The sequence below is a fragment of the Megascapheus bottae genome, chromosome 2 (genome assembly GCF_031878675.1).
Source record: "Megascapheus bottae isolate mThoBot1 chromosome 2, mThoBot2.hap1, whole genome shotgun sequence".
NCBI classification, from domain to species: domain Eukaryota; kingdom Metazoa; phylum Chordata; class Mammalia; order Rodentia; family Geomyidae; genus Megascapheus; species Megascapheus bottae.
In genome coordinates this window covers 13,912,573-13,940,320 of record NC_143510.1, presented here as the reverse complement: position 1 = coordinate 13,940,320, position 27,748 = coordinate 13,912,573, and the positions used below count along the sequence as shown (strand labels likewise).

General features: G+C 43.3%; 1 protein-coding gene across 1 annotated transcript in view; it reads left to right on the top strand.

Moving 5' to 3' along the window:
• The window catches only part of Il17rd (interleukin 17 receptor D), a 79,305-nt gene extending 63,879 nt beyond the window's left edge, over nucleotides 1–15,426 (top strand). The window contains exons 8-13 of the mRNA XM_090355078.1: nucleotides 1,652–1,717; nucleotides 6,324–6,378; nucleotides 6,866–6,976; nucleotides 8,930–9,114; nucleotides 11,910–12,849; nucleotides 14,212–15,426. Coding sequence (XP_090211204.1) covers nucleotides 1,652–1,717; nucleotides 6,324–6,378; nucleotides 6,866–6,976; nucleotides 8,930–9,114; nucleotides 11,910–12,849; nucleotides 14,212–14,324 — 1,470 coding nt within the window. The 3' untranslated portion in view covers nucleotides 14,325–15,426. The remainder of the gene's footprint in view (nucleotides 1–1,651; nucleotides 1,718–6,323; nucleotides 6,379–6,865; nucleotides 6,977–8,929; nucleotides 9,115–11,909; nucleotides 12,850–14,211) is intronic.
• Nucleotides 15,427–27,748: the final 12,322 nt, after the last annotated feature.

Sequence of the window (27,748 nt, the reverse complement as noted above, 5' to 3'; positions counted from 1 at the left end):
AGACTCCTGAGTAGCTAGGATTACAGGCATGAGCCACCGTGCTCGGCCTGTCGTCATTTCTTTAATGGTTCTTTTGCCCTCCATCTCTTCACTCTCACTGGGGTCATCCCCTGGATTGTGACTGGCTTTTGGATTTGGCTTGTTGTCTTGATTGTTCATGAGTCTTGTAATATTTTTATTGTGATTTATGCATTTGGATTCAGGGATTGTCAGAGCCGAGGCCTGAGTGTTCATACCCGACAGGTGGCAGCCCTTGCGTGGTCCGGGCTAGCTCACACCAGGTAGATTAGCCCTCACTGAGTCCCTGGGCCAGCAAGCAGCTGTGTGTACCCTCGGCCCCAGGCTAGCTGAGACCATCTTCAGCAGGGGCTGGGAAGGTTAGATTCAGGCCTTGGGAATGAGTGCATGCTTCAGGAGGGGTGGGATCTCATTAGGTGCCCAGGAGTTAGCCTTTTGGACCTGGGTTGGCTCTCTTCAGGTGGCTGGTGCTTGGCCTCCAGAGTGTGTACAGTGGCTCCTGACCAGGCAGCAGTCTGCCAGTAGCTGGGCACTTAGACCTCTCTGCTGTGGAGGGCTGGGGAGACTAGATTCAGGCCTCCAGGATCCGTGTGAAGTTTTGGAAGGGGCGGGCTTCTGTGCATGTGCAGGATTCTGTATGTGTGGTATTCAAACAGGCCTAGTTTCCTTGCCAATAGCAAGGGCTGTGGTGGTCACAGTGTCCTAGCACCCTCCCCCTCCCCCCCCCCCCCGCGCCCCCCAGTATGTGTCCCGGTAGCCCTCTGCTGGGAGCCAACAGGTGCGGTAGGGATGAGGAAGGGCTTTGGTCTCTTTATCTTCAAATGTGGTGCCCCTTCTCGGGCGAGAGGGAGCAGTTTAGGCCAAGCTCTGTGGGTCACTATCAGGCTGGTCTCCTGAGGAGTGAGGGCTGACTGGTGGCACTGTGGCAAATCTCTGTGCCTGAACACTGCAGACTCACCATTCAGGTCTGGTGTCCTGGGGGGCTGCAGGCCACTCCCTCCACCCAGCCAAGGGGTTCCTTCTGCCACCCAACCTTATATGTACAAGTTACGAGTTTTTTCAGTTCCAGTGATTGTCTACTTGTTCATATAGTTGTTGTTGTTGATCTCTAGGGGAAAAGTGAGTGTGAGGACCTCAAATCTCTATTTCTTTAGAAAACACTAGGACAGTTCTCAATTGTTTGGCTGCCATCTTCTTCCCATCTCCAAGAGAGGTTTTTGATCATTGTGTCAAAACTCAGTTTCATCTTGCACGTTTTTATGTGTGTTGATCAGGTACTGTCATAATTTTACTGGCCCATTGGTTCTTACCCTCTGTCATTAAACCTCGTAGAGCTTCTATTCAAGTTAAAATTCTGACAAAATACATGCATAGTGATGTTTCCCCATACTTCTGTTAAATAAAAATGTGTGTGTTCAAATGAAATATTCCTTCTGAAGGCATTACATGCTAAGCACAGGAGCCCTGTGCTCTACCAGACATTTTATCAAAGTGAAGTTCAGGTAATGTGCGGCAGATAAACTTACTAGATTTCGGACCTAATTACATCTTCTGAAAATGTGATCAAAACTGAAGTCTCTGCACACTAGGGGAAGGGAGAAACCCTGGTGACCATTTTCTTGTATCTTTTCAGGAACAGAATACAGAGACAACCAGCTGCCTCCTTCAAAACATTTCTCCTGGGGATTATATAATGGAGGTATGTACAAATGCCCTATGTACAAGAAGCCCTATTATTAGTTCTGTAGAATGAAATTTGTGAACAATTATTATTTTTTTAGTAGTCATATTATTTTTTTAGTCTGAACTTGGCCTTGTACTTGCTAGATAGTCATGCTACCACTCATACCTCTTAAGCCACACACCCTCAGCCCTTCTGCTTTAGACCTATCTATCTATCTCAATTTTTATTAGCCTAAAGTAGTCATACAGTGGGGAAATTTCATTGTTACATGCCCATACATATTTATAATATATTCTAGGCAGACTTACCTTCATTATCCCTCTCCCCGTCCTGAAACAGTTTCAACAGATTTCCTTGTTCTATTTTTCTAGCTGCAAACCATATATTTTCATTGCACTCATCCTCTTTCAAAATCATTCAACTTCTTTTTCTTTTTCCTTTCCTTCTTCCCATCTTTCTTAGTTAAATTCAAAGTTTTGCATTTATTTGTGTATATAGTTATGTAAATGTATATATGTTCATGTCTATGAACGTGTATACTTTTGGGCATAGTTCCTGCAAATATGAGGAAAAATACATGATTTTTTTTTGCCAGTCCTGGCACTTGAACTCAGGGCATGGGCACTGTCCTCGAGCTTTCTCAAAGCTATCATTCTACTCTTGAGCCACAGCACCACTTCTGGCTTTTTCTGTGTATGTGGTACCAAGGAATCAAACCCAGGGCTTCATGCATGCTAGGCAAGCACTCTACCACTAGAGTAGGGCTTCCAGCCCCTGTCTTGTTGTTTTTAAGAAGGGCTTACATCACTTGGTATGATGTCCTCCAAGTGTATTTAGTTCTCTGAAAGTGACATGATTTCATTTTTCTTCATTGCCGTATAGTATATATGTGTATAGTGTGTATATGTGTCATATACATATATGTATGTATGTATATATGTGACATATTTATATCTTCTGAGCCAAGATTCCTTGAGTATTTTTGGAAATGTTGGTTTAATATGATGAATTCCTTTAGGTTTTGTTTTTCATAATTTTTTTTCCCTTTTATGCTAGTACTGGGGCTTCAACTCAGAGCCTGGGCACTGTGCCTGAGTTTCTTTTGCTCAAGACTAACACTCTAATACTTGGGCCACAGTTCCACTTGGGCTTTTTTTTGGCCAAGCCCCATTTTGAACTCAGGGCCTGAGCACTGTCTTTGGGCTTTTTCAAGGCTAGCGCTCTACCACTTGAGCCACAGCACCACTTCCAGCTTTTTTCTGTGTTTGTAATACCAAGGAATCAAACCCTGGCCTTTGTGCATGCTGGGCAAGCACTCTACCACTAGGCTAAACTCCCAACCCATTTTTCTTTTTTTGAATATCTTACTCTTAAACAACAACAACAAAAATCAATGAAGAAACCTCACAATTCAATGATACCTTATACCAGATGGACTTAGCAGACATATAGCGTATTTCACCCAGTTGTGGCACAATATACATTTCAGCCTTTGGAATGTTCTCTAAAAGAAATCATATTCTAAGACAGCAAGTCTGAGCCAATATACGAAATTTGAAATAACTACTTGTATTCTATTTCACCATTATAGAATTGGAAAAGCAAAAATACTTCTAAAAAATGACAGAAGTACAGCTGTAGTTCAAGTGGTAGAGTGCTAGCTTTGAGCAAAAAAGCTCAGGGGCAGGGTCCAGGCCCTGAGTTCAAGCCCCACTATTAGTACCAAAATAATAAGAAAATAAATAAATAATACAATGAAAAAAGGCTTCTGATTGAATTTTTATTTAGGCAGTTGAACTCTTCAATTTCAGGATTTTGGTTTGATACTTTTTCAAGATTTCCATCTCTTTATAGAATTCCTCTCTCAGATTCGTATTGCTTTTTTAGTTTATTCAAGCTATTTGTGTTCTCTTATTCATTTGATATCTCTTATTTATTCATTTCTCAAGTTCAAATTATTATTATTTTTTTGTGGGCATTGAGGCTTGAACCTGGCCTGGGCACTGTCCCTGAGCTCTTCACCTCAAGGTTGCCACCCTACCCCTGGGCCTGGGCATGGTCCCTGAGCTTTTCAGCTCAAATCTATTACCCTACCCTTGAGCCAAGCCCAACTTCCCGTTTTCTACAGGTTAATTGGAGATGAGTCTCAGGTCCTTTTGTACCTGGGCTGGCTTTGAACCTTGATCCTCAGATCTCAACCTCTGGAGTAGTTAGAATTATAGGTATGAGCTACCACATCCAGCTCAAATTCTTTTTTAATTTGCCCAGTTTTCTAGTAAGTCAAATGCTCAAGACTTTTTTCCTTCAGTCTGGGTTAAGTCCTTCATTGTCACATTATGTTTGTTGTAAAATTGCCCATGAGAGTTCATCTGTTGCTCTTTTTCATTTATTTTTGGCAGTGCTGGGATTTGAACTCAGAGCCTCTCTTTGTAAGCAAGGACTCTACCACTTTACCTCCATCCCTATATTATTGGTTTTCTGAAGAAAATATATTGCTTTGTTTATTCGTGAATTTGGTGATCTTTCACTGGGGCTTATTCATCTGGGTCTAAGTTTTTTTTGTCGTCTTAGGGATTGAACTCTGGGTGTGGTCGATGTCCTTGAGTTCTTCAGCTCAAGGCTAGAGCTCTACCACTTGAGCCACAGCACCATTTCGGTTTTCTGGTGGTTAATTGGAGATAAGCGTCTCTTGGATTTTCGTGCTTGGGCTAGTTTAAACCACTGCGTAGCTAGGATTACAGGAGTGAGCCACCAGTGCCTTTTTTTCTTTTTCTTTTTGCTAGTCATGGGGCTTGAATTCAGGGCCTGAGCACTGTCCTTGGATACTTTTTGCTCAAGGCTAGCGCTCTACCACTTGAGCCACAGCCCCACTTCTGGCTTTTTCTGTGTTTGTAGTTCCAGGGAATCTAACCCATGCTAGGCGAGCACACTGCCACTAGGCTACACTCCCGGCCCCTGGGTCCAAGCTTTTTGGAAGATTTAAAATCTATATACTTACAGTTGATGGTTTCTTGCCTCTTCCTTAAAATGGGTGCAGTCTGGGTGGTGGTATATAAAATAGCATGGTGTGTTTCAGTTGACAAAGTCAACTTCAGTCAATTTCAGTGTTGGAGACACTGTTTGTGGACTCTTCTGTACTTTAGATAAGGAACCTTAGTTTCATAGGCTGTTAACAGATGGGAAGTGAGGCCTTATACTAATGGTAAGTTCTAATGAACTTCTCTGAGTTGTTTTGGATAGTATAGGTTCCAGGGTATGTCTTCATGCTCTGTGAAGGCTTTCCTTAGTCAAGGTGATAGCTGGAAAGAGATGAGAAGGGCTATTGGATTATTGCAAAGTGTTTGGTTATATAGGGTGGAAAAAGGTACAAGTTAAGCCTTTTGGGTTTTAATTGGAAGATGGAATTAGAAAAACAGAGAAAAATTTAGCTGGTGTTGTATTGGGTTAGTGTGTGGGATGTAAAAGGAGAGTTGAGTAGGTGTGTACATACACACAAATAAACCCGGACAGCTCCAAAGCTCTAGGAGAAGAGAGAAGAAAAGAAAAGAAGGAAAAAATATCCTCAAAAAGCAAATAAAACCAAATGATGGTCAGGTAATCTAGTTACTAGGTGTGAGTTAGGAGTGAAGAGCAGGAATAGGCTCAAGGAAAAGTAGAATTCTACTTGTACATATAAAGTTAGTTTTGAGTTGGTAAAGTGGAGATGAATATGAGGAGACATGGCAGCTAGCGTCAGCGTAGTGAGTGACTTACAGGCCCCAGCAGCTCACTTCCCATAGCCATTCTGCTTTCTTTTGCATCCATCCCTCACTGCCAGCTGATTTTCACTTTCCTAGTAGAAATACTTTTGTTAAGGTGTTCCCTCCCTCCCTCCTTCCCTCCCTCCCTCCCTCTCTTCCTTCCTTCCTTTCTTCCTTCCTTCCTTCCCTCCTTCCCTCCTTCCCTCCCTCCCTCCCTGCCTGCGTTCTTGTCTGCCTTCTTATCTGCCGCCTTGACTGCCTGCCCGCCCGCCCGCCCGCCTGCCTGCCTGCCCACCTGCCCACTTTCCCTGGTATTTGAACTGGGCTTCATGCTTGGTAGGCAGGCCTTGTATTGTTTGTGCCATACCTCCAGCCCTTTCTGCTCTGGGAACTCTCACCTGTTGTTGGCCTAGAATGTGATTCTCCCATTTAAAATTCCTCTTGAGGGCCAGGAGTTTGGCCTAGTGGTAGAGTGCTTGCCTAGCATGCATGAAGACCTGGTACCAGATACATAGAAAAAGCTGGAAGTGGTGCTGTGGCTCAAGTGGTAGAGCTCTAGCCTTGAGAAAGCCCAAGGACAGTGCTCAGACCCTGAGTTCAAGACCCAAGACTGGTGAAAAAAATCCTGCTGTATCTGGGATGACAGGTGTGAAACTCCCCATCCATTAATTGAGATGGGGTCTCATGAACATTTTTGATCTGGTTGCTATCCCACAGTGAGGGATCTGCCTGATCCCCACTTCCTGAACAACTAGGATTACAGGTATAACTTAAATATATATATATGTATACATATATGTTATATATATGTTATACCTATAACATATATATACACACATATATATATATGATGCAATATATCATCATTTTCTGTTTTGCAGCTGGTGGATGACACTAATACAACAAGAAAAGTGATGCATTATGCCTTAAAACCAGGTAAGAATGATTTGGTTTTAGCCACTCTAGACCAGGGTATCTGATCACTTCAGTTCTCTGTACTTCCTGGTTTATATAAACAAAACAACTTGGTGAAGTTCTATCAAATCTTGACTTTCTCCCACCTTGGTGTTAGTACCTAAAGCTAGTGTGGTGTCTCATAAGCTAGACTACATAAACAGGCAATTGTTCTTGCAGAAAAATGTGTTTGGGTGGAGAGGTTTCTTTAGGTAAAATTCTCACTCAGAGGTATTTGCTGTCCCACAAGACTCTGAACTGTCGAATTGCTTTCCATCATTCCAGAAAGAAAAGCCACCAGATCCTTTCATAATTACCATTCCAGCTAGTGAAAGGTGGTTATGAAGTCCTAGAACCTGTTAGGTAGCTTAGATTGACCAAAAAAAATGTAAAGGTTTTTTGTTGTTGTTATTTGTTTGAATCTGTTATACATGTTAAATTGAAGAGCCTTTGTTCTGAAATTTCCTAGTGCATTCCCCATGGGCTGGGCCCATCAGAGCAGTGGCTATCACGGTGCCACTGGTTGTCATATCCGCATTTGCAACGCTCTTCACTGTGATGTGCCGCAAGAAGCAGCAAGGTATCTCTTTGTGCACTCTGTCCCTCTCCCTCCCCTTCCCAAGAGCTAGGCCAGTGCTGGGTGCCAACAGATACTCTGCAGCCCCTGCTTCCTCCAGGCAAGCATCTGGGAAGCCTCATTCCTTCTCATCTCTTCCTTGCCTTCTGTAGTTTCCAGAATTAAAACATCTTACATGAAAGTTTTTGAAGCTACTAAAAGGACAAGTATAACTAAATTCTCAAACTCAGAATAGTAAATTCAAGGGCATAAGGGAAGTATAAGGTTTGAGCAAAGGTAGAGGGAAGGCATTACAAGAGTCAGGTATTGCCTGGCACTGGTGGCTCACGCCTATAATCCCAGTTACTCAGGAGGTTAAGGCCTAAGGATGGCAGTTTGAAGACAACCCAGATCGCTAATGAACTTCCAAAAAAGCTGGAAGTAGAGCTATGACGCAGGTGTAGAGTGCTAGCCTTGAGCACAAAAAGTTCCAGGACAGTGCTCAGGCTCTGAGTTCAACTAGCCAGGATTCCACCAAAAATAAATGAATAAAATTTAAAAAAATCAAGTGTCATATGAGAACTTTCTAGGAATCTGGAGAATATCCCTATGTTGGTCTGTGTGGAGGCTACAGATGTGTATACTTAACATTTATGTACTTCTTCCTGGGTATGATGTATACTACTATAGTCCCAGGAATTTGGAGGCTAAGAAGGAGGATAGCAGGTCCAGGAGTTTGGCCTAGTGGTAGAGGGCTTGTCTAGCATGCAGGAAGACCTGGGTTTGATTCCTTGGCACCACATATGTAGAAAAAGCCAGAAGTGGTGCTGTGGCTCAAGTGGTAGAGCTCTAGCCTTGAGAAAGCCCAGGGACAGTGCTCAAGCCCTGAGCTCAGAAAGAAAGAAAGAACAAAAGAAAGGAAGGAAGGAAGGAAGGAAGGAAGGAAGGAAGGAAGGAAGGAAGAAAGGAAGAAATATTTGTATACTTTGCCCTTGTAAATGACGCCTCAATAAATGTTTCTAATTTTTTAAAGATCATTGCTGTCCATACTTAGTCAAATAGGTACTTGGTTGCCGCCAGTTCTAGGTACTTCATGGACCAGAGCAGCTCTTGCATCATTCCTTGGTTTGTCAAAAGTCAATTTCAAATCAAGCATGATTGTTGTGTAATCCTTGCTGCTCAGCAGATTGAGACTTGAAGATCAAGGTTCAAAGCCAGCCCAGGCAGTTTCATCTGTTTGACCCTTATCTCCAATTAATCAGCCAAAATGGAGGTGTGCCTCAAGTAGTAGAATGCCAGCCTGTAGCAAAGAAAAGCTAAGGAAGAGCACACTAAGGGAGAGCACACTGGCTCTGGCTCTGAGTTCAAGCGCAATAGTTCTTTATCTTTGTCTCTTTCTGTCTCTGTCTCTCTGTCTCTCTCTGTCTCTGTCTGTCTGTCTGTCTGTTTGTGTCTCTCTCTCTCTCTCTCTCTCTCTCTCTCTCTCTCTCTCTCTCTCTCTCTCTCTCTCTCTCACACACACACACACACACGAGAAAGAAAACAATGGTTTTTTGTTGGTTGTGGGGCTTGAACACTGGACCTGTGTGTTGTCTCCTGAGTTCAGCTCAAGGCTATTTCCCTACCCCTTCAGCCATAGCCCCACTTCTGGTTTTCAGGTGGTTAATTGAAACTAAGAGTGTCATGGACTTCAGTGCCTGGGCTGGCTTTGAACCTTGATCCTCAGATCTTAGCCTCCTGAGTAGCTAGGATTACTGGTTCTTGTTTTAGTTTTGGTTTTACTTTTTGATTCTTAGCTATAGAAACTGGATGTACCAGTCCTAGTAATGTTCCAAGGGGGTGATAAATTGGTGACAAGGACTGTGCATAGATATACAACTGTTTGTTCCTGAAGTTAATCACTGAATTTGAAGTCATATGAAAGAAGACAAAAGATTGCGCATACCTCTCATCTTCCCCATCTTTTCCCCAATTTAGAAAATATATACTCACACTTGGATGAAGAGAGCTCTGAGTCCTCCACCTACACTGCAGCAGTCCCCAGGGAGAGGCTCCGGCCCCGGCCCAAGGTCTTCCTCTGCTACTCCAGCAAAGACGGCCAGAATCATGTGAACGTCATCCAGTGCTTTGCCTACTTTCTACAGGACTTTTGTGGCTGTGAGGTACAGAATCTAGTCTCTTTTTTTCCCCTTGAGCATGTATGTTCCATACTCCCTCTTTTCTATCTTCTTCACTCTCTAGGCCTGCTTCTGTGACACCTGTTTTTGTTTTTGTTCTTTGGCCAGTCCCAGGGCTTGAATTCAGGGCCTGAGCACTGTCCTTGGGTTTTCTCAAGGCTAGAGCTCTACCACTTGAGCCACAGCACCACTTCTGGCTTTTCTCTATGTATGTGGTACTGAGGAATTGAACCCGGATCTTTGTGCAGGCCAGGCAAGCACTCTACCACTAGGCTGAACTCTAGCCTGCTTTTTAAAAAAATTTAATTTTATTGTAAGAGTGTTGTGCAGAGGGGTGACGTGTGTGTGTGTGTGTGTGTGTGTGTGCGTGTGTGTGTGCGTGTGCGTGTGCACGTGCGCTTGCTACTCTTAGGGCTTGGACTCAGAGCCTGGGCACTGTCTCTGAGCTTTTTTGTCCAAAGTTAGCACTCTACACCTTGAGCCACAATTCTGCTTCTGGCTTTTTGGTGATTATAGGAGATACGAAACTTTTCTCCTTGGGCTGGCTTCAAATCACAATCCTCAGATCTCAGCTTCTTGAGTGGCTAGGATTAAGGTGTGAGTTACCGGTACGCAACAACATCTGCCACTAACTAGTGTTATAGTATCAAAATTGGGGTTCATTTTCTGGTTTGTTCTCATCACCAGCACTAAGTATTTCATAATACTTGGTTTTAACCTTCTCAAACTCCTTCTTGAAAATCTGAATTAGCCCCCACCTGGCAGGTAGTTTTGTGAGCAGTAATAATGCCAGTGGCTACCATGGTGACATGCAACTGGGGTGGGAGCTGTCACTCAAGACATCCCAGTGAGCACGTGCCCAAAAGACGTTCCAGTGAACAGTCAAAGAAGAGAATAAGTGAGGACAGTTATCTGAGGAAGGTTCAACCATCCCTTAAGAGGATTTTACTAAGAAGGGGAAATGGAGAGGTGGACTGCCAGTAGAAGGGAATCTTGGGGACCAAGGAGCAGAGTTTAACAAGGGACTCTGTGAAGTTGTCAGGCCATTGACTGATATGAAGTCACGAAAAATGAGAGACCAGTAGGATAGGAGAGAACAGTAGCTGGAAAGAACAGGAGGTAGGATAGGAGCACTCCAGAAAACAGTAACATGTCATGTGCTTGAATATCTGCTCTGATTTCTTAACCATAATTGAGTTAAGTACTAGCAGATAGCTTTTCAGTAATGTCATTTTTAGAGTGAAGCCCAAAGTTACCAGGGAAGTCATACCCTGTTTCTCTTTTTTTTTTTTCTTTTTTTTGCAATACTGGGGTACCTGCTTCTTAAAAATGCAGTATTTGCACAATAATGGAGTTATTTGTACTTTGAAATCACCCCCATTGGCCTGTCTTTCACATTCTTTCTGTGTGGTAAGATTGCCCTCTGGTGCAAATAAAATGTATTTAAGGGCTTGGCCCAGTTTCCTCCTATGTGAATGCCATAAGCTTGACAGATCAGCACCTACAGATACTGTGAACTCAAACATATAATATTATGCTTCAGAAATGAAGCTTTTCCTAATAATTTTATACACTATTAGGAGCTCTATATGTACTATAATTTAAATACATGATTCCTAATAGTGGTTTACTATAACTGAATTACTCTGAATTGTTAAATTTCCCAGTAGTTCAATATTGCCCCACTGTGGATTATTTCCCAAAGAGAAATGCCTGGAAGTGGAATTAATCAAAGGTAGGAATGGTTTTGTTTGTTGTTGTTTTGCCAGTCTTGGGGCTTGAACTCAGGATCTGGGCACTGTCCTTGGGCATTCTCAAGGCTAGTGGTCTACCACTTGAGCCACAGCACCACTTCCAGCTTTTTCTGTGTATGTGGTACTGAGGAATCAAACCCAGGGCTTTGTGCATGCTAGGCAAGCACTCTACTACTAGGCCACGCTCCTGGCCCCAGGAATTAGTTTTTGAACACCAATACAATTGACAGAAGAATCAGATCAAAGTGTTCTGAGGACATGATACCCTCTAAGAAGCCACATATGTCACCAAACCAAAACAGAAAAACAATCAGGCTCTTCCTAGGGGTCAGATAAGGTATTCTTGCACACGAGCATTGTACAGATGCTACACTGTAGGTCTTGATGAAGGTCATTCAGAGTGAGTTGATATCCATATGACCAGATAATCCATATCTAGTTAATTGCCTTCCTCTCTAGCATTCAGTGACTGTCTAACCCTGGGTCTGTGAGAGTTGCCAGAGGTCCTCTTTGTCAGTGACACTCTTAAGATGTGAATCACCTAGATTGTGTACTCCAGAATACTTTGAGATCATTCATCTATACCTTTCTCTTATAGCTTACTAGCCTTCTCTCCAAAGATCTCCCCATCCCTCTGGCAGCTGCACTCATATACACCAATCCCAGTTCCTGTTATTACCCTATAGTTTCCTTAAGAGCATCCTCTATAGTGACTTAAACTGTTCTTAGATAAAATGTTCTGTGCTTCTGAGTCCTCACTTTTAGAGCAGTAGTAACGCTGACAGCACATGATGTTGAAATGAGTGGATGAATGGCAAACCTTTGTGGACGGTCGGCTATTAGGACCCTCAAGACAGAACCTGAACTGTTTCTCCAAACATTTACTAGATAACCCAGGGCCTACAGATAACCCTGCTCATAAGAGTTAAGGAGCAGATGGTAGGACCTCCTCTAACATTCGCCTTCTTGGACTTTCTGCATTCTTCTTCCTCACATCGGAGTAAGTTGCCTTTTTGATCTTTCCAGGTGGCTCTGGACCTTTGGGAAGACTTCAGCCTTTGCAGGGAAGGACAGAAAGAGTGGGTCATTCAGAAGATCCACGAGTCCCAGTTCATCATTGTGGTGTGTTCCAAAGGCATGAAGTACTTTGTGGACAAGAGAAACTACAAACACAGAGGCAGCGGCCACGGCTCGGGGAAAGGGGAGCTCTTCCTGGTGGCCATGTCCGCTATTGTGGAAAAGCTCCGCCAGGCCCAGCAGAGCTCGTCGGCAGCGCTCAGCAAGGTCATCGCCGTCTACTTCGACTACTCCTGTGAAGGGGATGTCCCCTGCGCCCTGGACCCGAGCTCAAAGTACAAACTCATGGACCACCTTCCCCAGCTCTGCTCCCACCTGCACTCTGCAGACCCCGGCCTCCAGGAGCCGGGCCCACATCCGGGGCACGGAAGTCGAAGGAACTACTTCCGGAGCAAGTCCGGCCGCTCCCTGTACGTGGCCATCTGCAACATGCACCGGTTCATGGATGAGCAGCCGGACTGGTTCGAGAAGCAGCTGGTGCCCTTCCATGCTCCCTCGCTGTGCTCCCGGGAGCCCGTCCTGGAGAAGTTTGACTCCGGCCTCGTTCTTAATGATGTCGTCTTCAAACGCGGGCGAGAGAGCGATTTCGGCCTGAAGGCCAAGGCGGCTTCCCTGGGGGCCGCGGCCCCGGTGGACCCCGAGAGCCAGACCGCGGGCCGGGATGGGGACGCCGGGCCCGGGGGAGACTCCCGTGATGGCGGCTGCGCCCTCTCACCCCTGCTGCACGCCCTGAAGGCCGGCAGCACCTCGGACATGCCTCGGGACTCGGGCATCTACGACTCCTCGGTGCCCTCGTCCGAGCTGTCTCTGCCTCTCATGGAGGGACTCTCCTCAGACCAGATGGAGACGTCCTCCCTGACCGAGAGCGTGTCCTCCTCCTCGGGCCTGGGTAAGGTGCCCCAGTAGAGGCCACAAGTCAATTTGCTTTTTTTTCCTTTCTTTTTTTCTTTTCTTTTTGTTTGTTTGCCAGTCCTGGGCTTGAACTCAAGGCCTGGGCGCTGTCCTTGGGCTTTCTCAAGGCTAGTGCTCTACCACTTGAGCCACAGCACCACTTCTGGCCCTTTCTGTGTGTGTGGCAACCAAGGAATCGAACACAAGGCTTCATGCATTCTAGGCAAGCACTCTTACATTAGGCCCAACTCCTAGCCATTCGTTTCTTTTTTTGATCAATTCCGGGACTCAAACTCAGGATCTGAAGTTTGGTATCACCTGTTGGCCAGAGCTCTATGATCTGAGCCGCCTCCAACCCCAGGTTTGGTTCCTTTTCTCTTCTTCCTTTCGTTTTTGTTTTTGGTTGTGGGTCTTGAACTTAGGGTCTGAGCACTGTCCCTGAGCTTTCTTGCTTGCTCAAGTCTAGTGCTGTATGCTTGAGCCACAGCACCACTTTCAGTTTCTAGGTGGTTAATGGAGATAAGAGTCTCATGGCCTTTCCTGCCGGAGCTTCAAACTGCTATCCTCAGATCTCAGCCATCTGAGTAGCTAGGATTACAGGCATGAGCCCCTGGTACCTGGTTTCTTTTTTTCCTTCCTTTCTTTCTACTTTCCTCCCTCCCTCCATGTCTCCCTCTCTCCCTCCCTCCATTAATATTCCTAGTTTTTGTTTCTACTTACCTTACTGGGAAGTAATAGTGATAATCAAGCTGTTTGTAATTCTGTTTTTGCAACTTGTTTGACAGTTTTGATTTATCCTCTGGGTAATGAAGATACTCACTTATTTGAGCTTCTGTGGTGAGCGGACTACACCCTGCTTAGGAATATTATCCAATATTTAATATGTATCTTTCTGAACTCCAGAAACACTGGAATACTGAAACACATTGAGCTCCAAGGGAGCTTTGGATACTTTTCTATGTGTCTCTAGTATTTACTGCCCTCCAGTCTCCTTTGTCTTTATGACTATGTATACTGAGCCTGAGGCTTGCAGGTATAGTATTCTTTCTATCCTGGGTAACACAGGGCCCCAGGTAGGAGGGCTGAGTAGGAGAGTTCACTTCCCCCAGCCCCAGCAGGATACAGGATACCATCTATGTAACTAGTTAAAGACATACATGCAAACCTTTGGCCCTCAGGAAGGGTGTCTTCCTCAGCTGAAGGAACTAATTTGTTAAGAGAATAAGAATGCCACATCTTGAGCTGGTTGGGTTGTTTGCTTCATTTGTACTAAACCTATATAGCTCAGATGTTCTGGCATGAGTGCCAGAACCAGTGACGTGCAATGATTGTGTGATTCTTTCATTTCTTCTCTCCTTAGGTGAGGAGGATCCTCCTACTCTTCTTTCCAAGCATCTTACCTCTGGGGTGTGCAAAGCAGAACTTGGTTGCTACAGCTACACTGATGAACTCCACACAGTTGCTCCTTTGTAATGAAGTGGAAGAGTCTAAGCATTGCCACTTTAGCTGCCGCCTCTCTCTGGTTCCCCAACTCATCTCTGTGGTTGCATGGCCTATTGGGACTGGTGGGCTCATACATGGATGTTCTGGACAGTACTTGCTCCCCTCTGCCCTACTTTTCTACCAGATACCTTGGCAAAGGCTTCACACAGAGCTCTGAAAAGCATGTCCATAGGATTGGACAACAGCTTAATAGTTCTTGGATTAGAGCCTATTCTGGGAGATAGTAAGGAAACAGGTAAAGAGAAACAGGAAGGTACCTGTATGGATCATTCCAGCTTCATCGAGCTCTGCAGATTTCACTTACTCTGTTGGCTACTTTGATTTGAAATACTTTTAACATCATTACAACATCAGAAATCAAGAGCCAGCCGATTGGAATCCCTGTCTTACTTCAGATGATATTCCTATTTGGTTTTAATGTGGAAGCTACAGTACCATGAATCAAGGGTCATGAAGTAACTGAATATCCACTCACTTATATAAAATGCATACTATACCCAGAATACATGACTGGGTGACATGACTAGTCGAGATCTGGATTATGTAATCATTCCACCCAAAGTGGGTTTGATAACCTGCAGAAGAGGCCAGAATCTCTGCTAGACCTGAGTAGCTCTTATGTGGAGCTGCCTAACATGTTTTGCTGGGGTATGTTTACTGTGTTATAGCTCAGATGATAGTGTCTAGAAATTTAAGAAACTCACCCAGCTGGGCTATTTTATTGGAAGTTACAGATCACACTTCAGCTGGCCTTTGGGTCTTAAAGCTGTGTCATGAGCGGTAGGGATTAAATCCACTGAAATAACAGCTGTGGGGAGGTGGTGGCCAGTTAGTCTTCTGACTGGTTTTGACCAATGACAAACCTCTTTTTAAGAAATAGAAAAGAGGGAACTGTCAAAAAAGTAAGTGTTCTGTTTTTTTGTTGTTGATGTTGGTTGTGGAGCTTGAACTCAGGGTATGGATGCTGTCCCTGATCTTTTTTACTCAAGGCTAGCACTCTTACCACTTTGAGCCACAGCTCCACTTCTGGTTTTCTAGTGGTTAATTGGAGATAAGAGTCTCACAGACTTGCCTGTGGAGAGGTGAAGGGGAGGGAGGGGGTTTGGCTTCAAATCACAATCCTCAGATCTCAGTCTCCTGAGTAGCTAGAATTACAGGCATGAGCCAACGGTGCCCATCCTAAAGGTTCTTCTATTTTTATGAACAACTTTTCTACAAAATCTTTCCAAAGGAAAAACATGTTCACATAGTGCTTGTTGATTAACATTGGTGTAATGATGTCTTGGTCTCCTTTATGGAAATCCTTATCTTCATTCCCTAGAATACCTGGGTCTGAGCATCTTTTTCCACTGCCCCTCTTCCCCCCCCACCCACATGAATGCTGGATTTTGGCAGCTTATTGCCTGGGCATTCAGCCTGGGACTCTGGATTTTGCTCCTTCATCACATAAAACCAGCAGGAAAGATCCTGAGAAAGATCCAAGGTGGGGTGTGCTATGCAGGTGGGGGAGAGGGGTTTGGGCTTTCTGCTGGAAAGAAGCTGTTTTGTGTAGTTTGAATGCAAATATTTTCCTCCCTGTTCTACAAAGGCAGCTGCCAGCTTCTTGGGAGAACGTGCTTGTCTGTTCTCTGGCATCAAATTTCCTGCAGCTGCTCTGAGGGAAAGACAGTGAGCCGTAACATTATCTCCCTGTAAAACGAAGCAAGCATCCCTGGAGAGGAGAGTTGTTCCTCTGTGTCACTGTGGAATCCAGGAGGACTGCAGAGCTCCTGTCCTCATAGGCTGCCTTGATTTCAATCCTAAGCATACATTGTGTGAAGGAGATTAGTGGGCCCAGATTGCTTGCTAAAGGATAAAAATGTACTTGGAACATTATCAGGGATTCTTTTTTCTTTTTTTTAAGTGGAGGCTATGACTTGCTTTATATCCCAAGAGGAGCCTGGGAACCACTTTTAGGATAGATACTTGGCTGCATGTGAAATGAGGCATTTCTGAGAAATGTCTAGATGGCCAGGAGGGAAAACTATTAGCTAGATCTCAAGGTGTAGGCGGAGAGCTCACTGTAGAACTCACTTGCTATGAAAATGGGAGGGAAAAAAAGTACACTAGTCCAATCGTCATGATGTTATAGTTTGATTGTAAGGTTTGGGAGCCTATTTTGAAATACTCATGTTTCTAATACATATACTTAAACTTTGACATGCTATGTAATGAAACTAACTATGATTGTTTAACTCAGAATAAGCTGGTAAATTGATAATGAAGTTAAACATCATTAGGATTTCCTCCTACCCCCACGTCCAGCCTCTCCCCATTATGCTAGGACTGGGAATAAGTTTTCTTACAGCTAACCAAAACATCTGTTCTAATCAGAGCCTCGTTTTTGGTCTCTCAAATTGTCACAGACAGTAGAAATGAGAAGATGGAATTTAAGAAAGTTTTTTCCAAGTCATGCATGGGAGACAGCAGTAGATTATAGAAACCATCTCAGAGAAGGACCTTGATCAGAAATGACAGTTTTATGGATAACTTAGAAGATGTCATGGGAAAAGAGACAGGGATAAGCAGAATTTGAAGAAACTAAGAAGGTTGAAAGTAGAGAGCTAGTTGTGTACTTCAGCTTACCAGTGCCCCCCAGGAAAGATTTGGTATCCAGTTCAGATACTTTTACTTGGGGAGAATATGCAGGTTGGTGAGAGCCCATGGACTAGGATAAGAAGTTAGCTACCAGTACCTGGGACTATCTCAGTGGACCCTGTCTGTCCATGTCAGTGTAGAATCTCTTCCAGAGGACCAAAACTAAGGCTTCTAAGATACATTTATCTCCAGAAAGAATCAGAAATCATTCCAGTGTAGGCTCAAGTATTTGGGTAGGAACTCAGCCAAGTATTACATTATTTTGAGCCAAAAATGAGATTGGGACTTAAAGTTAGGATATGAACGTTTTGGTTGACATATAAATACTAATTGGAAATAGTCCCGTGTTACAAGGTTGTTTTGTTTGTTTGTTTGTTTGTTTTGCCAGTCTTGGCTCTTGAACTCAGTCTGGGCTCTGTCCCTGAGCCTGTGCTCAAGGCTAGCATTCTACCACTTGAGCTGCTGTGCCCCTTCCGGATTTTTTCTTTTCTTTTTTGTCTTTTGTTTTGTTTTGTTTTTGCTAGTCCTGAGACAAGAACTCAGGGCCTGAGCACCATCTGTGAGCTTTTCAAGGCTAGTACTCTACCACTTGAACCATATAGTACCACTTCTGGCTTTTTCTGCATATGTGGTAGCAAGGAATCAAACCTAGGTCTTCATGCATGCTAGACAAGCACTCTATTACTTGGCCAAACTCTGGCTCTTTGGCTTTTTCTTTTTTTTTTTCTTTGCCTGTCCTGGGTACTGAACTGAGGGCCTGAACAGTTGTTGGGCTTTCTTGAAAGCTACCGCTGTACCACTTGAGCCACAACACCACTTCTGGCTTTTTTATGTATGTGGTACCAAGGAATTGAACCCAGATCTTCGAGTGCTAGGCAAGCACTTTACCACTAGGCCAAACTCCTGGCCCCGGCTTTTTCTTTTTATGTGATATTGAGGAATCAAACCCAGGGCTTCAAGCATGCTAGGCAAGCACTCTACCACTAAGCCACACTCTCAGCCCCATAGAAGTTTTTTTATGTATTAAAAAAATGTCTTTTTTTTTAAATGACATTTTTGGAATCAGTGTACATTTACGTACAGATATTTAAGTTCATATGCTTGTCAGAGTTCAGTCTTTCTACTAAATAACCATTTTTTTTGTATCTGTTTTTTTTAACAGCCTTAGTCTTAGGGACCCTGACTTTTATGCAAATAGATAGGAAGACTTATCCCTCTAAAAATGCGAGAATACAGGATTTTACACTATTTTTCAGCATTTAATAGTTTTTTTTCTTTAAAAGAAACAGAAGTGGGGGGAGGGGTCTAGTTCCTGGAGGAAAAAGTGGCATTCCTTCTGGAAAACAACAACAACAAAACCCCATGCAGCCCCTAGGGACCTCAATGCTATATTGTCTTACTCAGGAAGGGAGAAATCACTGTTTCCTTATTGGAAAACTGTGGGCAATGCCAATGTGAAAGTTACTACTCTTTATTTTCTATAGTTGAAGATTACTGACCCTTTGATTTTATAGCAGGTACCTCTGAGCCCAGGTATAAGAAAAATAGCTGTGTGAAGGTTAATGGAAACAACATATCTTCTCATAGTGAGAGGCCATGGTGGAGATTCTGGCAAACTGAAGGTCTTGTCGATCAACAAAGGGCAGCCACTCAGTACTTTGTTATCTCATTTTTCAATAGAAGATGAAAAACGGATTAAGTATTGACAGCTAAATTTACAAATTCTAAAGGGAACTTAAGACCAACAGAATACATTGCCAGACCTAATTTGGCCCACTGGCTGCCAGTTTGTGACCTATAGTAAGATACGAAAGCCAGCCAAATCAATGGCAGGTCAGGTGCCACTAGAAAATGCTGTTGTCAAACCCTCTCTTCATAGAAAGTTGATCTGATTTTGAATGTAGATGTTTTGACTGTTTCTTTACGTTTTTGGAGGGGGTGTCAGTCATGGGGCTTGAACTCAGGGCCTTTGCATTGTCCTTGAGCTCTGCTCAAGTCTAGTGCTCTGCTACTTGAGCCACAGCTCCACTTCTGGCTTGTGTATGTGTGTGTGTGTGTGTGTTTAGTTACAAACAAGAGTCTAATGGATGGTTCTGCCCTGGCTGACTTCAAACTGCACTCTTCAGATTTCAGCCTCCTGAATAGCTAGGATTACAGGCATGAGCCACCACACTGGGCTGCTTCTTTACATTTCATAATGTCATTTTTTCCCTCTAGGTTTTAGCAAGAATTTATTTTAATATAACAAGATGAAAGTAGGGAGAAATAGTAAAAGAAATAGTGTTCTTTCTGAGCTGGGAAAATATATGTGGTTATGTTAGTCTAGCAACCCCCACTCATTAGCTAGTGGTTTTGAGTAGGTAAGATGGGTGATGTCTACCAAAAACACAGGTAACCTTCAGGCCTTCTTTTAGCCAGACCAGGTTTTCATTATTTGTCTTTGCCTATATACAGTGAGTTTCCAGATTTTTACCATTTCAAAGGAGAAGGCAGATTTGGGTAGTACTCCCATATCTCCTGATTTTGTAACTTAATATTTAAAAGGAGGAATGGTGGGGGGGAGCTTTATCTGTTCTTTCAGTTTACTTCCTGGCCCTTTTGACATTTTTTGAAAATAATATAATTTCTTTGACTCTTTTGTCTATCTACCCTATTTCATTTTCTCCCTAAGTGACTTTGGCCCTTTAATCTTAAAAGGAATTCAGAGAGTTGACACTTGTTACTGAGAGTGTTCTGTTGGCCTTACTGGGAAGAGGGAGCTAGAGAGTTTCCCTATATAATTTAGAAGATGACATAAGAAATTTAGTTGCCTGAAAACTCATTTGAGAGACTGTCATGATCAAGACCAGATGATGACCAGACTCAGAATACATCCAAGTTATTCTTTTACTTTTTGATTGCAGGGCTTTAACTCAAGGCCTGTGCACTGTTCCTGAGCTTTCTCACTCAAGGCTCACCCTCTGCCACTTGGACCCACAGCTCCCTGTCTGATTTTCTGGTGGTTAATTGGAGATAAGGGGCTCACAGACTTTCCTGCCTGGGTTGAGTTCAAACTGTGACCCTGACATTTTAGCCTCCTGAGTACCATGTGTGAGCCACTGGTGTCTGGCTCAACCGATTTTTCCCCCCCACCCCCAGGCCTAAGTCTTGAACTCAGAGCCTGAGCACTGTCCTTGGACTTTTCTTTGAGACTAACGCTCTACCACTTGAGCCACAGCACCACTTCCAGCATTTTCTGTATATGTGGTACCTAGGAATAGAACCCAGGGCTTGATGCATGCTAGGCAAGCACTCTACCACTAGATTATGCTCCTGGCCCCATTACATATTCTTTTAAATAAAAAAAAAAAAGCCTAAGAGTGGATCACCAATAGCTCATGCCTAAATCCTAATATTTGGGAACTGAGGATCATGGTTCTAAGACAGCCTGACCAGAGGAATCCAGTAGACTATTACCTTGAAATAATGAGCAAAAAATTGGAACTGGAGGCATAATTCAAGTAGTAGAGCACCAGCTGTGAATGGAAAAGGCACAGTACATACAAAATAGTCAAAAAAGATACTAGTGAAAGCCAAGTAAACTATATTTCCTCTATGGATAGTCGGTAGGGCTTTTTCTATAAAAGAACCATCAAACACTAAGAGATTATAAAGTCTATTGGCTTATTATATTGCATATATCTGCTGTACACAGGTAGAATGCATTTAATTATATAATATGAGTGGACATCTTATAAATAACAAGAATCCAAATGCTTTGTAAAACCCACAAGAGAGGTTTTCCTATGTTTTAGCTAAAATTACCTAGAACAGTTCTTTTTCCTGTTTTGCTTACACAATTGATCTAAGTCTAAGATGATGTTAAAATTTAGACTTCCACCTTTGGTGCATGTTTCCTTTCCCCCAGGTGGTACTGGGGTCATGCAACATTATAGTCTTCAGATTATTGGTATCAAAGTAGTCCCTTAGCTATAGCCAAGATGGATCCCCACCCTGCATCCCAGTTATCTGAAGAAAGAAGCCAAGGAGCAGTTCCCTAAAAAATGGGGGGCGGGTGGAGGGGGTGCGTGGAACCTATGTTATTAACCCAGAAGAGCTGTTCTAGGAATAAAAGTAGAATTCCTTTTGCTAACCTGGGTCTAGGAGTATGGAGAGTTTTCACTCTGGGGTCTCCATCCTCTAGTCTCTAGTTATGTGCCACTAGAAGAGGTCTGAATGGTAGGTGTTAACATCAAGGAAGAGGTCATTGTGTTGCTTTGTACATCAGAAAGTGTACTCATGTAACTCTGGCTGGTTAGAACGGCCCAAAGGTGGGTTTTTTGTTTTTTGGTTTTTTTTTCCCCTAGAGGAGTTGTAACCATAGGCTTATCACATAACCTGCCTCAGTGCCTTGGCTCTGAGAGGGGCCATACCTCATTACCTGCCTGGCTCTGACACATCTATGATGGGAAAATCAGTCCATCTCCAAAGTAAGGTTTAAATAAGGAAAATTAATGGTAAAAAGAGTTTTAAGCAGGTATAGGAGTGTGCCCTAGTGGTAGAGTGCTTGCCTGGCATGCACAAAGCCCTGGGTTTGATTCCTTGCTACCACATCACAGAAGAAGCTGGAAGTGTGCCCTAGCCTTGAGTTTAAGCCCCAGAACCAACCAAAAGAAGAGAGAGAGAAAGAAAGAGAGAGATTAAACTATTTTAGGATTTGGTTTGGTAGCATAAATCCAGAGAAGTGGCTCCACATACCATTGAGAGTTTGTTTTCTGCTTTCAGACCCAGGGCCATATCTGAGTGACTTGGAAGGCTGAGAAAACTAGTGCCAAAATATGACTGCAGCAGAACTTCTCTCTCTCTTCTTTTTCCTTGTCCATCCCGGCTTCTGTTATTGCTCCCTCAGGCAAGGAAACAGAAAGGTGCCACTCTAGCTAAGAGATTCAGAGACAGAAAAGTTCACACTTTGCATAGCTTAGGCGATCCAGTTCCTGCTTCAGGTTTCCCAGTTTCTGTCATGGGAGAATGGATAAAGAGGTGTTACCTCAGTTTACTAGCTACCATGAAAATGAACATGTCCTTGAGATCCATTCATGGAAAGCATTTCAGGGTATCTCACAAAAAGGAACTTCACGACGTAAGAGGTTTATTTTATTGTAACAGGGTTAAAATAGAAGTAGAAAGAGAACATTTCCTGCTTCCCTATTCAGAAAGAATTAAAGCCGCATCTCTGTTAACATTTTTAAAAATCAAGATAAGATTTTAAAATGTACCATGCTTGGGACAATTTCATTTGAACTCCACAACTGCACAAGGTCTTACAGAGATGTAATTGTATTTTTAGGTGGTGTCCAATTCTGAATTTATAAAGAAACAGGCACTTGGGGAAACAGGCAGAAAATCTCCCAGTGTGCTCTCGGACTAGGTTATCTTGTGTTTTAAATATCTGTAATTTGTCTGTTGTGTTTTTTTTTTTTTTTTTGAGGTTTCAGACAGGTAATGAGGAGAAAAGCTTTTCCTGATGTTGAGATAGCTGGAGTCCTGTGAGTGTTGGGTCACCCTCGCCATTTACTTAGACGGCATGAAAGGAAACCAAAGGAAATCTGACTGTAAGCCAATAGCTTTGATTCTGTTTTCAGAAACCAGGGGCTAAAACTTAGAAAAGGAAAGAAAGCTTAGACCATCTAACATGCTTCTTTCCAGGCATCGTGACAGGCTGTGCCTAAATTATTCCAGGTCAACAGATGTGGATATTATTCCTGATTTTCAGTGAAGGAGATTCTGTAACTTTTCCTGTCAATCAGCTAGTTCCTTCTATATCTTCCTTGTAGAAATTCAAGCCAGCCTACTTTTGTGTAGGGGTATAGTGGAAAAAGAACAGCTGGCCACCTTCCCTGTATTTGAAAACCACAGTGAAATCATCTTCCTGTTGGTTTTGCTTCAGTGTAAATAATCCACCCACTTAAGCCATTCTTCACAGCTTTTGTCCAGCGCTTCATATTCCGCACTACTCTTGTTTCTCAGCTTCACACTGGTTTACTTACCACAACAGCACATGGAAGCCTATTCACATTGGTGCCTTGTAATACAGCCAAGCTCAGGGATCATTCTAGGAAAGTTGATACATGCCTGGATCCTCTTTCAATGAAAGCTATAGTTAAAACTGGTATATCACTTATATTCATTCTGAGAATTAATGGATTACCAGACCTTGGGTTTGATTTCCTTTTTCCTCTCTCGGTGATAGTCCTCCGTCCTGTCTTGTGACACCACACACTTGGCGCTTATTCTTGATACGTTTAGCACCATTCTTGAATTCGAGGGTACTCTTCAAGCTCAGTTTTTTTGAGTGGCAGCTACCCCACACTCCCAATTTAAGATGTGATTTTTTTAAACCCATCTCCATATTTGCTTTTGTTACTCACAATATTATTAAATGGTGCAGATTTCAGTTTCAGCGCTAGAGAGGTGATGCCAACATTTGCCAAGTGCTACCTCCCTCTTGCTGTTTGGGAGATCATTTGCAAGCACATGTGACTCCCTAGGGAGACCCCCTTAGAAATTTAGCCAGTTGTCTTTCTCGTAATTTGGTTGTCCAAATTCAGCTATGACCACAGATACCTCAAGGGGCATTTCCATTTTCCCAAGGGCTGGAGCTGAGGCTGTCTCTTGACCAGGCTTTGTGTTTCCTACCATCAGAATCTGACAGAAGCAGTCCATTCCTTGTGTGTCTGTATTCAGCATATAAAACAGTCAAGGGGATTCAGAGGAGCAATCTTATGTTTGTTGACGTAATTGGAAATGGCTGCTTTAATTTTTAGACAAATTGACATTGGAGGCCAAGATTGTGGCCTACTAGTAGAATACTTGCCTAGCATGCACAAAGCCCTGGGTTCAATTCCTTGGTACCACCTATACAGAAAAGGCCAGAAATGGTGCTATGGCTCAAGTGGCAGTATACTAGCCTTGAGCAAAAGTGTTCAGGAACCAGTGCCCAGGCACTGAGTTTAAGGCCCAGTACTAGCAAAACAAAAACAAAGAAAACCAAAAAACCAAAAAACAGACATTGGATTCATTAACATCCTCATCCATTATTTTTGAAAGTATTGTTATTGTCAAGTAGATTGGTACAGCAGCAGAAATTTCTGTTGAAACCAAGTGTAATATTTATAGCACAACTTTTTTACTATTGGTTAATTTTTTTTTTCATTCTCTGTGGAAGCTCCTTATTCCTATGCTCATGGACCTGTGGAAAACAGCAGTTATTGATGTCATTACTTTTTGTCTTGTTTTTTAAGTCTGTCCTCTGTGGGACAAATACTGAGAAATGCTGAGCACTCACAGTCTGTAGAAGTGTGCTCTATTTTTACATTGAAAATGCTATTGACATGTCTGATTTGCATAGAACTCTGTAAATAGGTGCTTGTAGGTCGCTGCTGACATTTGCAATGTGTTTGTTAGAATTTCTGCATTCAATAAAATGTTTTCTAAAACTAGTGGGTCATTATTTTAGAACATCTGTCCTGTTCTAGACTTACGTGTGGGGCTTGTGACATGGCTTTTGGAGGGTTCTGCCTCAGAAAGAGGAGGCAAAAGTGACCTATACCAGTTGCGCTGTTGATGGGAGGAACCATTGACCGAGACCATTTATCCTGTCCTCTGATGCGCAGTGGCGTCTTAGCACAATGCTTGAACACGGAATGAATTGTGGCTCACAGAACACATTAACTTTCTTCATAGCTTTGAACACAAAAACAACACACTGAAATTTTGGAGCCACTCATAAATCAGGAGAAAAGATGCCTGTTAATTGCTCTAGTGAGCCTTGCTTGACACACATAATTCTACTTTCACAGTTATTTTTTCCCCTCGAGTCCTGGGGCTTGAACTCAGGGCCTGTCCCTGAACTTTTTGGCTTAAGGCTAGTATTCTACAACTCAAGCCACAGGTCCACTTATGGTTGCCTGCCTGCTTGTGCACGCGCGCTTGCTACCTCCCTCCCTCCTTCTTTCTTTTTTGCCTGTCCCAGGGCTTGCTCAGGGCCTGAGCTCTGTCCTTGGACTTTCTCAATGCTAGAGCTCTATTTGAACCACAGCACCATTTCTGCCTTTTTCTATGTATCTGGTACTCAGGAATCCAACCTGTGTCTTCGTGCTTTCTAGGCTAAACTCCTGCCCCCACCCCTCTTTCTTTTTTTTTTCTCTCTCCTTCCCTTCCTCCCTCCCTCTCTTCCTTTTTCCCTTCCTTCTTTCCTTCCTTCTCTCTCTCTTGCCTTCCTGACTTGCTGCTGCCTTCCTTCCTTTTTTTTTTTTGATAGTTTATTAGAAACCCTATTGTGCTCATTTTATAGTCAAGAAAGCAGGCTTTCTCATGAGCTCTCAGGTGGCTAGTGGCAGAGTCCATCTAGATTTCACCTGTGTCCCATGTAAAGGCCCAGTCATCCATGTAGAGGTAAGAATTGGAGTACTGAAAAACCAGAGTTAGGCACTGGTTGCTTACACCTATAATCCTAGCTACTCAGGAAACTGAAATCTGAGGATCATGGTTTGTACCACAGACAAATCTGTGAAACTATCTCCAATTAACCACCAAAAAGCCTGAAATGAATATAGCTCAAATGCTCAGCCTTGAACATAAATGCCAAAGTAGAGCGGAAGGCTTTGAGTTTGTTATACATGGCACATATGCATGCATGAAAAAAAAAAAGCAAAACTTGTCCCTAAAGTGAGCATCAGAGAGGAAATGATGATTTTTGCCACCTCTGACTACCAGCAGAGCTCCCACAGCAATGCTTTCAGACCTTAAAACTCTTTATAAAAATGTAGCCAGGAGTTTGGCCTAATGGTAAAGTGCTTGCCTCACATGCATGAAGACCCAGGTTTGATTCCTTGGTACCACATACATAGAAAAAGTCAGAAATGGTGCTGTGGCTAAAGTGGCAGAGTGCTAGCCTTGGGGAAAAAGCCAAAGGACAGTGCTCAGGCCGAGTTCAAGCCCCAGGACTGACAAAAAAAAAGTAGCCCCCTGGTTTTATTTGGAAGGAGTAATCAGCACCCCCAGTTTGGAGATTCTGAGGTCTAGTGATTGGGTAGAACCAATTGGGAACTTTGTAGCTTTGGGACTGAAATGTCATCACTGAGCCTCAATATAGTTCACATGAAAAGAAATGCCTGAGTAGCAATGCTGATGACATGGTTCCTTTCTCATGTAAACATTAAGAGTAAGTCTGGTTCTCCCAGGTCATCTTTTAACTTTGGTGTGTGTATGTGTGTGTGTGGGGGGGGGTGTGAGTGAGTTCTGTGGGCTTGAACTTAGGCCTGGGCACTGTCTCTTAGCTTTTCTGCTCAAGGCTGGTGCTCTACCACTTGAGCCACAGCTCCATGCTGGCTTTTGGGTGGTTAATTGGAGATAAGAGTCTTGTGGAACAAGGAACAAGTGGAAAATGCCTATGATCTCCATTCAGGAGTCTGGGATATAAGGATAACAGTTTGAAGTCAGCCCAGGCAGGAAAGACTATGAGACTAAGCAGAAAAAAGTCTGAAATAGAGCTGTGGCTGAAGTGGTAGAGCACTAGCTTTGAGCTAAAAGACTAAAGTGCCCAGGTGCCAAGTTCAAGTCTTAGTCTAGGAACAACCACAACAAAAAATAGTCTTATGAACTGAACTACCTGGCTGATTTCCCACATCTCTGCCTCTTGAGTAACTAGGATTACAGGTATGAGTCATATGTTTCTACACATGTTTCTACAATTGCTGCAAGGCCCCTCTGCCCACAGATGACCTGCTGAGAGTATCAACAAAAGTATGGATTGTTTCCCAAACTGAAGCCTAATTTTTCAATTTCCAAAATTGGACATCTTTTAGGATTAGGTGTCTTCCTGTTCCCTGCCCCCCAACACAACTTTCTATAGAATAGACAAAGATAAGCTTCAAGACAAAGCAAGATTAGGCAAGGGGAAAACTGGCCAAGGAAGTCAGAACTGTGCTTAGCATTAAATGCCAAACCTACGTTTTGGTTTTATACCATTAAAGTTAGGTGCACCAAAACACCTTGTACTGGTATAGTTCATTATGAATGTTTTTTTAAAACTGTTAGTAGCATTATTATTGTGATTAAAAGAGGTTATTGGGGGGCTGGGAGTTTGGCCCAGTGGTAGAGTGCTTGCCTAGCATGCACGAAGACCCAGGTTCGATTCCTTGGTACCACATGCATAGAAAAAAGCTAGAAGTGGTGCTGAGGCTCTACTCTAGCCTTGAGAAAGTTCAAGGACAGTGCTCAGGCCCTGAGCTCAAGCCCAGGACTGGCAAAAAAAAAAGAGGTTATTGGTTTCCAGCATTCTGAATTTACATGTCATAGTTTTCTGACTTGAGACCCTTGTCCGGTGGCTTGCACCCTGTAGGACTTACTTCTCCCATCTGTAAAGTTCAAAAAGGGCTGCTATGAGGCAGGGACATGAGTGAAGCCGGTTAATGGTGGACAAGGAGCCCGGCACATAGTGTTGTTTGTGGGAATGTGGCCTCCAGGGTCCAGGTTAAGGAAGGTCCAGTTAAGCAGAATGTCCTCCCTGAAAGTCTCCCCCAGCCTGCTCCTGGAAAGCTTATAGGCTAGACAGAGAGTAGACTTCAGTCTCCTGGAGATCCCATTTGAAAAGAGCAGCTGAGAATGGCTTTGAGATAGGCATTTGTTTGGGTGTCTCCTTATTTGAAACTACAAATTAACACCAAAGTTCTCATATGGCCTTTGTTCTTCCCTCTAAGCATTCCAGTCTATTCTAA